This window comes from Corylus avellana, chromosome 9 (assembly GCF_965113065.1).
Source record: "Corylus avellana chromosome 9, dhCorAvel1.hap1.2, whole genome shotgun sequence".
NCBI classification, from domain to species: domain Eukaryota; kingdom Viridiplantae; phylum Streptophyta; class Magnoliopsida; order Fagales; family Betulaceae; genus Corylus; species Corylus avellana.
In genome coordinates this window covers 13,045,279-13,057,914 of record NC_142498.1, presented here as the reverse complement: position 1 = coordinate 13,057,914, position 12,636 = coordinate 13,045,279, and the positions used below count along the sequence as shown (strand labels likewise).

General features: G+C 34.1%; 1 protein-coding gene and 1 pseudogene across 1 annotated transcript; both read right to left on the bottom strand.

Moving 5' to 3' along the window:
- Positions 1-673: 673 nt before the first annotated feature.
- On the bottom strand, positions 674-7,643 carry LOC148583714 (uncharacterized; annotated as a pseudogene).
- Positions 7,644-8,236: 593 nt separating this feature from the next.
- On the bottom strand, positions 8,237-9,033 carry LOC132190925 (glutathione S-transferase T3-like). The gene is made up of 3 exons (XM_059605951.1): positions 8,686-9,033; positions 8,392-8,598; positions 8,237-8,308 (listed from the first exon to the last, which is right to left on the bottom strand). The coding sequence occupies exons 1-3, from the start codon at positions 9,031-9,033 to the stop codon at positions 8,237-8,239; spliced, it is 627 nt and encodes a 208-aa protein (XP_059461934.1).
- Between the last annotated feature and the right edge of the window lie 3,603 nt (positions 9,034-12,636).

Below are 12,636 nucleotides of genomic sequence, written 5' to 3'. Positions count from 1 at the left end.
AATCGTTACAATTGAATATCAAATCCTTGTGATTGATTATCAAATCCTTATAATTCATAATCAAATTCTTGTGATTGGATTACCTTATTTGTATTATATTCACCAATCATATTTTTCCTATAAGTATGGATGATTTGTATTGTAAAATCAATCAATTGAAATAAAAATATAATGTAGCCCTTAAAGCTTTATTTGTGGAAGTATGTCATAGATCGAACCACAAAACTTTTGTTTATTTTCTTAATTTCACATTTTTCTTTAATTTCCTTTACGATCTGCTTTTTTTTTTTTATATATATCATATTCAAATTTGAAAGCTACAACTTCTAAAATTCAATATATTCTAACTTTCTTAGCTTAATTAGAGCATCTCTAGCAGCATTAAGTATTTTACCTAACGAAAAAGTACAACTCTTTACTTTAGCTATTACTTTTTAACTTCTTACTTCAATAGATTTTCTATTCGATTAGCTACTTGCTTTAAAATATTATTTTTCATTCTTTTTTTATTATATCATTGACAACACTTAATCATCGGGAAAAACAATCACATATATAGAAATCATTCATAAAAACAAAAATAAACACATATGAGAAACATTCATCTCACATGCAGGTACTAATTCTTAAAATTAATAACAAAAATAAATATATGCAATATAACTAATAATTCTTAATATTGGCCATGCAATTGCCACAAATGTTCCACCAGGTCGGATTGCAACTGAGAATGAATTTGACGGTCTCTAACTTAAATGTCTTTGAATGAACTCAACAAATCCAGGGGTATGCTCGTGAGAAACTTGTACAAGAGGAGTTTCATTGGCTTGTTTATATTCAAAGTCAAAAGCATCATCAGTATTTCGCTCGTTTTCAATGATCATGTTATGAATTATTATGCACGCTTTCATTATGCACTTGAGCGTTTCACGGCTCCAACCACATGCAGGTCGACAAATGATTGCAAATTGTGCTTGAAGCACTCCAAATGCACGTTCCACGTCCTTTCTTATTGACTCTTGAGCATCAGAAAATTGTTTGGCGTTTTTCCCTTGCGGACAAGAAATTGTCTTTACAAATGTTGACCACTGCGGATATATATTGATAAGTGTCAAATATTGCATATTTGGACCCCTTTATTTACATTAGTTAATCCTTTAGTTGTATCGTTATTTAATATTTTGTGTTAATTTTGTGTTTTTAGTATTTTTTAGGTCATTGAAGAAAAACTACAGCTTTAAAGGGAAAAATGAAAAGTTTGGAAGAAATAATACTTTGAGAAGACCTAGATTGTGTGGTTAAGTCTAACCAAATCCAAGAAAAGGTTAAATCAGATTCAAGTTCAGATTGAATAAGATTTTGGATCGGATTCAAATTCAGATTCTGCACATATCTTAGTATTTTGACCATAACTCTCCGCTCAAATATCGGATTGAAGTGATTCAAACGGCATTAGAAAGCCAGCTCAAAATAATACAATTTGTTGTGAAATAGGATTTTCATAATTCGGACGGTTTCTATGTCAAAATCGCCTCGCAATTAAGAGACACAAATTTGGACAAATCCTATTCCGATTTCAGACTTCTATTTTGACTGGGAGACAGACTTCCGAATTATCTAGGTTTACTTGGGCTTCTAGGACTTCCCTAAGCCTATAAATAGACTTCTTTGCATTCAAGAAAAGATACACAATCCCAGAGAGCAAAATTCTTTTGTTTAGTTTTTCTTTAGATTTAGGTTTAGGTTTAGATTTTATTTTTTATGTGGAGCTAAATTCCCAACTAAGGTTGGAGATGAAGCCTCACCGATGAAGAATAACATCACTTTTATGTAAGTTTTTATTATTCTGATTTTATTGGGTTTTATATTTCAATTGTTTTACTTCTAATCAATTGTGTGGAGTAATTCTTGGATATCTCTTGTGATTCAAGGATACATGTGATGATTTGAGATAATTTCATAGGATTGATTGCTTGGCTTTTAACTCATAAAAATTGGATATCCCTTGTGATTTTTTCTACGGATACATTTGGTGTTTCAATTGAATTTAGATTCCTTTTGTGATTTGGTCAATGAATGGATACATGGGATGGTTTTGATTAATTCTTTGAAGTATAGTAAAACATATCTATGATTTAATTTGTGAGAACTTCGGATTAATATTGATGAACATAAAGTATGTTGTTATGATTTGGTGAGTGTGAATTCCCAAACCTTAGTACCTTTATCCTTAGATTTACTTATTTTATTTAGTTTATGTTTATCCTTTAATTTTCAAAACTCAAAAATCAAAACCCTTTTGGAACTAGATTAGGATTTAATTAGTTTAGATATAAATTGCTCTTTCAAAAATACAATTCTCTGTGGGATCGACCTCGCACTTGCAATCCATTAAACTACAATCGATTCGTGCACTTGCGAGTTAAATAAATTTGCACAACAAGTTTTTGGCGCCGTTGCCGGGGAATTGTTTAATTTTTTAAACCAATTTATTTCTAAATTAGTTTTATTCTTCTACTAGTTATAATTAGGATTTTATTTTTCTACAATTTGTTTTGTTTTATTCGTGTTACTAATAAAAATAAAAATAAAAAAAGATTTTTCTTGTCGTTTTTTTTTTGTTTTATTTGGCTTGTTTTACAGTTTTGCCGCAGCACCTTCCGCGCAGCCCTACAGCACAGGCAGCAACTGCAGTAGTTCTGTAGATTTTTGCCAAAAATTTATTTTTGGTCATTTTTGTGAGTTTTTAAATTTTAGTTTTATTTGTTTAGTTAGTTAGTTGTTTTTTATTATTATTTAAAAATAAAAAATAAAAATGGTTAATGTTTTATGTGAGATATTTGCATGTTAAAAAGTGAGGGAGAAGTATGAATTTTCATTTTAATGATTTTAATGCCTCTCCTAGTTATAGGACACCAGCTCCTACCAACTATCCTCAAAATTTTTACCCACATAAACCATGTTCATTTTGTTTCAATCCTTATCATGAGGAAAACAATTGTCCAGATCTGCGAGCTGAGCTCAATGACTTATGGGACAAATTATACCAAATCAGAGCAGCTAGATCTAACTTTTCATATGAACAAATGAACACCAGTTTCTCTAGCCCGGGGTTTGATTCAAATTTCAATTGTTATAATCCGGACTGGAGCAACCAATATGATTTCTCAGGATCAGCTTAGGCTACAGGAAATTATGCTCACCAATTTGATGAATTGCATCATTCAGAATATCCACAGCTCGATCATCAAGCTCAACCTCCTATTTATCAGTCTACCACTCAAGTGCCTGCACCACAGTCATCACTGGAAGACATGATGAAAGCATTCATGCAATCAATGGATAAGAACATACAAGAGATAAAGCAAGATATGAAGAATACTACCCTGAGCAATTCCCAAGATATACAAGAGCTAAAAGGTTTCACCAATCAAGCCGTACAGGAGATGAAGAATTCCAACATGGCTAATGGTAGAGACATACAAGAACTTAAGCAGGCCATGACCAAGATAGAATGACAGATCGGTCATCTAGTTGCTGACTTCAACAGAATAGAGGAAGAAGAGCTTCAAAGTCAGCTGATGGCTGAAAGGCACTACATGATGGATGGGGATGATTCCGAAAATTCTTATTATGAGCATGCCCAAGTCACCATCACACTTGAGAGTGAGGAAATTGTGGATAACAAAGAGGAGGAAGAGAAAGATGAGCAAGTTGAGCACCATGAAAATAGTGAACTCCCAATGGATCCTAATCTGCCCAGTGACATGGAAGTGAGTACTGAAGCTCTTGCCTACATCACTGTCCCTCTTGAGACACATCAAGAGCCCAAAGCTTCAGCGCCTAAATATCTCAAAGAGCCATCTTATGTCAAGATACTCAAGGACTTATGCACACAAGCACACAAATCTAGGAACCACTTTCCTAAGACGATCCTTCAAAGCAAGAAATTCTGCATAAGATGGCGAAACATCCTTCCAGAGGGGTATGAAGTTTTGAAGAAGAAGGGGTGGAAGGGATTGGTTGGACATCCGCATGATAGGGGGAAGCACTGTAAAGTTTTCTCCTCCAGTTTATTTTCTGCACTTCACTCCAAAAATTCTTTCTTTCCTTTTTCATTACATGTTAATTTTATTTGTTTTTGTTTCTAACACCAATTAATCTTTTGATATTGTTTCTATGAAAAAAATATTGCTGTTAGTTTTTATTGACAGGTGTTTTGGTGTTTAAGTTTGGGGGACGCCCTAGCCTTGTTCACACTCCGATTTCCTTACTTCCGGTAATGTATTTCTATACTACACATTGAGGGCAATGTGTAATTCAAGTTTGGGGGTATGGAAAAACACTTAGTCTGTTTATTTTTGTTCTTATTTGTTTATTTTTATTTATCATTTTGTGTAAAAAAAAATTGAAAAAAAAAAAAAAATTATGCTATGTTGTTGTCAAGTTTGAGTTAAACTATAACTGTGATTTGCATTTCATTAGCTTGCTTAAAGGGTTGAACATCATCATTATGTCATTAGAAGTCTGAGTCCTTTGACTTATTTTTGGGTAAAAGAGATTTCACTTGTTTTGAAATAAATTTTTATGAGCACATTAGCATGTTTTCTGTGAGGTATGATGTTTGAGCTTAAGCTTGTTCTCTTTGAGATTTGTTGGATGACCTATTGATGAATAACCATTGGCTTGCAAGATATAAAAATAAATAAATAAGAGAAGGAAAAAGAAAATAAAGATCATGTTGAGTTTTTCACTGAGTAACCGGACCTCTTGCCTCGTTAAGCATTGAGTGTTCGCGTCAAAAGGTGTGAAGTTCAGTGTTGATTTATGATATGGCTAATCTGACTTCGTAGCCTTTTTGACTTAAGTTAATAAGCCCTTAGGGATGTTCTACATCTAGTGCCCTAAAGTCACCTGGCTTGGGAGTCATTGGCCTAACACTTGTTACATGAGTCAATTAGAAAGCTTAAGGGAGTTAGACATTACAGAGCCTATAAAAAAAAAAAAAAAAAATGTATATCTTGCCTTGGTTGTATCATTTGATAGAGATTTTTACAAATTTTATGGAACTTATCTTGAGTTTAAACTGAAAGCTTCATGATTATATGCTAATTACACTTTACACATTTCAGAACATATGAGGTCTCAATTGTCCATTTATGAGTAATTTGATTTTGGATTTCCTTTTGACTGTTATGATGGTGTTTGTCTTTTTAAGTTTGCTCATGAATAAGAACCATGGTTTATGTGAAACTTCTTTCTTGTTAACAACATAGTGCACAATGTTTGTGAGTATCATTCCTGTTAAGCCCTCACGAGACTTCACTCGTCCACTAGGGATGCCTAGGGGTTTAAAAGGCTTGTTGCATATGCTAAATGCAATCGTCTCTCCCACGAAAGAAGATTTATGTTTCTTGCTTTCATTTTATTTTTTGTTTTATTTTGCTAAGGGACTAACAAAATGTAAGTTTGGGCGTGTTTGATAAGTGCCAAATATTGCATATTTGGACCCCTTTATTTACATTAGTTAATCCTTTAGTTGTGTCGTTATTTAATATTTTGTGTTAGTTATGTGTTTTTAGTATTTTGTAGGTCATTGAAGAAAAACTACAGCTTTAAAGCGAAAAATGCAAAGTTTGGAAGAAATAATACTTTGAGAAGACCTAGATTGTGTGGTTAAGTCTAACCAAATCCAAGAAAAGGTTAAATCAGATTCAAGTTCAGATTGAATAAGATTTTGGATCGGATTCAAATTTAGATTCTGCACATATCTTAGTATTTTGACCATAACTCTCCGCTCAAATATCGGATTGAAGTGATTCAAACGGCATTAGAAAGCCAGCTCAAAATACTACAATTTGTTGTGAAATAGGATTTTCATAATTCGGACGGTTTCTATGTCAAAATCGCCCTGCAATTAAGAGACACAAATTTGGACGAATCCTATTCCGATTTCAGACTTCTATTTTGACTGGGAGACAGACTTCCGAATTATCTAGGTTTACTTGGGCTTCTAGGACTTCCCTAAACCTATAAATAGACTTCTTTGCATTCAAGAAAAGATACACAATCCCAGAGAGCAAAATTCTTTTGTTTAGTTTTTCTTTAGGTTTAGGTTTAGGTTTAGATTTTATTTTTTATGTGGAGCTAAATTCCTAACTAAGGTTGGGGATGAAGCCTCACCGATGAAGAACAACATCACTTTTATGTAAGTTTTTATTATTCTGATTTTATTGGGTTTTATATTTCAATTGTTTTACTTCTAATCAATTGTGTGGAGTAATTCTTGGATATCTCTTGTGATTCAAGGATACATGTGATGATTTGAGATAATTTCATATGATTGATGGCTTGGCTTTTAACTCATAAAAATTGGATATCCCTTGTGATTTGTTCTACGGATACATCTGGTGTTTCAATTGAATTTGGATTCCTTTTGTGATTTGGTCAATGAATGGATACATGGGATGGTTTTGATTAATTCTTTGAAGTATAGTAAAACATATCTATGATTTAATTTGTGAGAACTTCGGATTAATATTGATGAACATAAAGTATGTTGTTATGATTTGGTGAGTGTGAATTCCCAAACCTTAGTACCTTTATCCTTAGATTTACTTATTTTATTTAGTTTATGTTTATCCTTTAATTTTCAAAACTCAAAAATCAAAACCCTTTTGGAACTAGATTAGGATTTAATTAGTTTAGATATAAATTGCTCTTTCAAAAATACAATTCTCTGTGAGATCGACCTCGCACTTGCAATCCATTAAACTACAATCGATTCGTGCACTTGCGAGTTAAATAAATTTGCACAACATATATCATCAGCAAGATAGTATCCTATTGTATAGTTATGACCATTGATTGAGTAATTATAAGCTGGAGGAGTATGCCCTTGAGCGAGCTCAGAAAACACAGAAGATCGTTCTAATACATTAATGTCATTATGAGAATCCGGTAACCCATAAAACACTTGCCATATCCATAGATCTTGTAAAGCTACTACTTCCAAAATCATTGTAGGTTCATGAAAATGACAAGAAAACATACCTCTCCACGCAGTTGGGCAATTTTTCAATTTCCAATGCATGCAATCAATGCTCTCCAACATTCCTGGAAAACCACCTCTTTCGCCAACTTCTAACAATCTAGCAACATCATCGATGTTTGGAGACCTTAAATAATTGTTGGAATAAATTGAAGCACCGCTCTAACAAATCTTTCTAGAGATTCAATTGTGGTGGTTTCTCCAATCCGCAAACTCATCCACATAGTTAGCTAGTACTCCATAAGCTAGCATTCTAAATGTGGCGGTCATCCTTTGAAGGGAATATAAACCTTGAGTTCTAGCACAATTTTTTGTTTGGATAAAGTATGGATTGTAATCTTCTACCGCAGAGAGGATGATGCATCCGAAACCTTCTTCGAAATACTTTTGGAGGATATACTGGTGAATCAGCAAAATAATCTAGAAAAAGCCTTTGGTGGCCTTGGAGTGAATCACGATAAATGAAGGTACGTCCTGGAACAAAACCACGATGTGAAATGGATCCTTCCTCTCTATAGAAATGTTTACGTGCCCAAAAAGTTGTCGTAAGTAATTCCAACTCATTATCAGAGTTCGAGTCTTCAAGGAGCATTTTTTTTACAAGATCGACAACCATTGTGTTTACTCGACAGACTTTTGTATACAATGAAGTCTATTCCCTCTTAAACAATCAGCAATAACTGTTTTTTGCATTCAATTTTTTATCTAGTCATGCTACATTCAAGAAAAAAGATGTGGTACGCCAATACGACAATACAGAGAAAAGATGCAGTATGCCAATCTAATAGAAGATAGAATATAGAAGATAGAACACTAATCTATTACTAGAAGATTTAACAATAATCCGACTGAAATAGAATATTGAAGATAGAACACTAATCTATTACTAGAAGATAAAACAATAATCCATTACTTTAAACAAATAGGAAACTATTATGGCTAGTGCAGTGAACAATAATCCAGCTCTTACAAAATAGTAAATAAAAAAAGCAAAGCCAATCCAGCCATAACTCGAGCATATTTTACTTCATTCTTCGACTTTTAAGGATTTCCATTTGTTGGATACGAATATACTCCCTTTGGAATTCAGACAAGTCACTTGTATCCGTGAGCATAATTTTCTCCTCCTCAGCTCGAAACTTACTTTGCTCAAGCCAAAACTTTTCTTCTTCAAGTCTAATCCTCTCATCCTCTCGAGCACTTGTTCTTTCCATAAGTTGCAGTTTCCTCAGTCGTTATCACAGCTCTTTCGTTCATCTGAGTTAGTAACCCCACTACAAGATCATCAACACTCTCTTTTTTCTTTTGTTTATTTAATTGCTCTTTTGCAGCTTTCCTACCTTGGGGTCTCTCCTAGTGGATATATTATCTTCCCCTAGTTCTACTAGAGCTTGAGTAGAAGACAAAGATGTATTAGTGAATGATCTTTTTCTTGCTTTGTCATTGCTACTACTCCATTTTGGACATTTCTTCAATTTATCCCAACAATGTTCAAAAGCAAATGGAGTTTTATGTAGTTTTAGATGAAACTCTTTCGCACGAGCAATCTGCAAAATTACGAAATAGGAACATAAGGATACACCTATTGTTATTGGAGGAGTGATGGTTCATACAACAATAAATAGAAATTATACCTTGTCTTGCTGAGTCAAGCCACTTTGATTCAATGACTCAACTTGAACTAAGCATCCAATAAACTTATTTATGCCCTTTTGTATTGCTCCCCAGTGATTAACTAGAGATATCTCACTCCGGCTAACATCGAATGACCTATTGGCATCGTAGTTCTCACAAATTCTATTCCAATATGTCTTCTTTGATTGCTCATTTCCATGCACTGGATCCATACTAGAATTTATCCACGATTCTATAAGTTGAATATCTTCTTCAATGCTAAAGTTCCCACATCGTGGTTTCTTAACATTGGATCCAATCTCAACTTTTGGTTCATACATTTGAACATTTGGATATGGAGATCCCATCGGTTCATTATCATTTTGATTTAAAAGGTCGATGTAAGATGTATTTCCTTGCTCTTGAGAATCCATTCCAACAAAACTGAAGAAGAAAAAAAAAGATAAGAACCAACCTAGCCTCTTCAAGAAAGCTTTGCTTGGTAGGTGCTGCCTATTCACTATCAAGATTAGTTATTGAAATTTAGGCATATTAAGATTCAATTGATTTAAAAAGACAAAATAGTGGGCATGCCAAGTATACCATCTTGTATTGATGCACTCAATGATCGAAACAAAAATAAATTAATAGAATCAATCCGCTCTTTTCCAATTCTAAACATTATTTCAATAAATATTCTTTCTTCATCAATGTCTTTAAAAATGGTTCGTGACAAATAAAAAGCAACGAAGAAATCAAGAAGAATTCAAGATTCTTTCAATCAATTTCTTTCTTTATCAATATCTTTCTTCATCCACGATTCTACAAGATGTATTTCAAGAAAGGAGCAGAGGAGTGTGACCAAACAAATCAAGAAGAATTCAAGAAAGGAGCAGAAGAGTGTGACCAAACAAATCAAGAAGAATGATTCAACAAATAGATCCGGTTGAAGATACGCACCGTTTGTTCAATTAAATTCATCAATCAAGGAAAATGGGGTTGAGCAGTATTACATTCCAACGTAATCGAAAGGGAAAAAACAAAGAGAGAAAAGCTTACCTCTGTAGGTGGCTGGGCTGTCCTGCAACGGCGAAAATAGAGAGAGAGAGAGCATGAGAAGAACGGTCGTGGTTCGTTGAAAACCAAGGGTGAATGGCGGTTAGTCGACAGCGGGAGTGCGGTGGTCGGAGGTAGTCTGCTGAAATTCGTTCGAGAAGGGGAAGAGAAGAAATAAATGCAGAGAAAGGAGAAAAGGGTTTGAGGGAAAAGGAGAAGATCGAATACCCAAATCAAAGAAAAAGCAATATTGAAAATAATATTAAATAATATTATATTCAATCTAGTGTGCTACAGTGAATAACAACAAATTGCTATTTACTGTAGCAGTTAAGGTAGAATAGCTAACATGAAGCTATTCTGTTAGAGCAAAAAAAAGGGCAAAAATAAATGAATGTAGCTAATATCTCCCTTTTTAGTTACACTGCTAGAGATGCTCTTAGTGGGGACAATTTAGCCTCAGGGGTTGTGCAAATGAACTAAAAGATAACCACGTGTAAATTAGGCATTAATTGTGAGCTCATGTAGATTAGAAACTAACAGTGTGTTTTGGCCCCCCGATTTCGCAAGCTAACATTGCTTTTTTAAATAAAGTTGAGAAAAATGTTTCGCTTGGGAATGTTGAAATATTCATATTTTAGCCCCCTAATTTACATTTGTTAATTTCTTAGTCTTGTTATTTTGTTATGTTTTATTTCCTTTTTGTGTTTTCTATGTTTTTGTTGGTCATGGAAGAAAATGAAGCATTTCTGGAAAGTTTGAGCATAAAAGGCAAAATTGTGAAAAGCTGGAGTGTGTGATCGAGCACACAAGACCTAGGCTCGAGCGCATCAGTACTCGAGCGCCCAAGCCAAGGAACGAGAGCAGCATGCGCCACACACAAAAGAAGAAGACTCGAAGACATTTGTGATCGAGCACAGCATACTGGAGATTGAGCGCATTCTTGCGCTCGAGCGCAACTCCTAGGATCGAGCGCACTCGTGCGCTGGAGCAAAAAGACATGCGGCCAGACTCCTTTTTCACCCCAAATTAGGTTTTCCCAATCCTTTTTGGACTAGGAAAGTTAGACCTCCATTTTTACTAGGTTTAGTAGGGTTTTTAGGGCTTTCTTAAGCCTATAAATAGACCTCTATGCCTCTAAAAAAAGGAGAATTCTAGAGAGAGAATTCCATAGACAAGCTCCAGGAGAGGAATTGGAGGCTACTTTCCAAGTGTCGTTTTCGGTTCTTTCTTTTCCCTTTATTTTTAATTATGTGTAACTAATTCTTTAGTCAAGGGCTAGATTGAAGCCCTAATCATGTATTTTTAGGATTTCAATATTGGCGCCTTTGCTACAATCATATTTTGGTATATTTAAATTGATTATTTCATGCTTTATTGAATTTCTCATATGAATGTGTCTGATCAACATATACATGTGGTATGGATTTCTTATTTAAGTCAATTTGAATGACTGAGTCTTGGGCGTAATAGAGTGACAAAAGAATCTCCTCGCAGGTTCTTAGATTAATCAACATGGAAAACCAGGAGTAGACACCCATGCCCTAGGCCCCATGTGTTTGTCGATTTCCACAAATTTATACTTTCTTAAAGAACAACTTAGTAGACTCTTATGCTAAATCGTTTGAGAAAGAAAATAATTAGAGTAGACATCCATGCCTAATTTGTTGCTTAGGGAGATCAATACTTTAAGGACTATACATGATGTGGTATTTTTGTGACCAAAAATATCAATTATAAAATTACCACTCGCAATAGGATGAATCCCGTAAGATAGGGTTATATTAAGGGTGTCGAACCTCAAGGACTGCAGTGGTTTAACTATCAAAATTTGAAAGATAAAAATTAACTTAATTCAAAAGAGAAAGATTTGTTTGTGTAATTTCAAAGTGCATGAAAATAAAGAGAGTAAATATATGAGAGAGAGAGAGAGAGAGAGAGAGTAGGGTATTGACTTCACCACTATCCGCACATCAATGGTTAACCATATTTAATTCTAGCAATTCATTCTATGCATGTTATAATTTAAACAAGGAAACATATGAAAATAATTTCATACAATCAATGGAATAGCATAACCCATCTTCGGTTGGCACAGATCGTCTACCTAAATTACACTAAACTAGGGTGTAGTATGATCCGTCTTTCCTAGGTATGGTCTATCTAACCGTATTGATTGCATTTCGACTAAGAACCATTGTATAACCATCATTCTTATAATCACAGAAAATAAGAATGATTTGAGTTCAATAATAGTAAAATATTTTCTAAGACAAGATAAGAATTTTACTAATATTGAGTTGGAATTTAAGAACAATTGCATTTAATATGAAGAACATAAATCAATTGTAGCAATCCTCAGAGTTATACAATCAACATGCATAAATTGAAAAACTAGAAATTAAATAGAATCAAACCATTGTGCTTGGAAAGGGTTTCATCAATACCCCACAATTGGTTTAGCCGCTCATGATCTTCTAAGCTCCACATACCATTTACTGAATTTTTACACTAGAAAGCGTCTGTCTGTTTACAATGTTTAGAGCCCTATTTATAAGGATTAGGAGAACCCTAAAAACCCTAGAATCCCTAAGAAAACCAGAGGTCAGTCTCCCAGTCCAATTAGGAGGCTGAAAACCAAATCCTCGCTGGAAAAGGATTGCTGTCATGCACCATGATGTACAAATTTAATTGTACTCACAAGCGCACGAGTCGTGTGTAGTAAAGTGTGTGTGCAAGTGCGAGGTCGAATCCACAGGGAGTCGTGTCGTGAAAACTAATTCTTATCTAAACAAATTCTATTTTAACCTAGTTCCGAAGTTTGTCGTGCTTTTGAAATTGAAAACTAAAACTAAAACAAAATGAAATAATTAAAAGATAAAAAGGGCACTAAGGTTTTGAGAATCCACCTCACC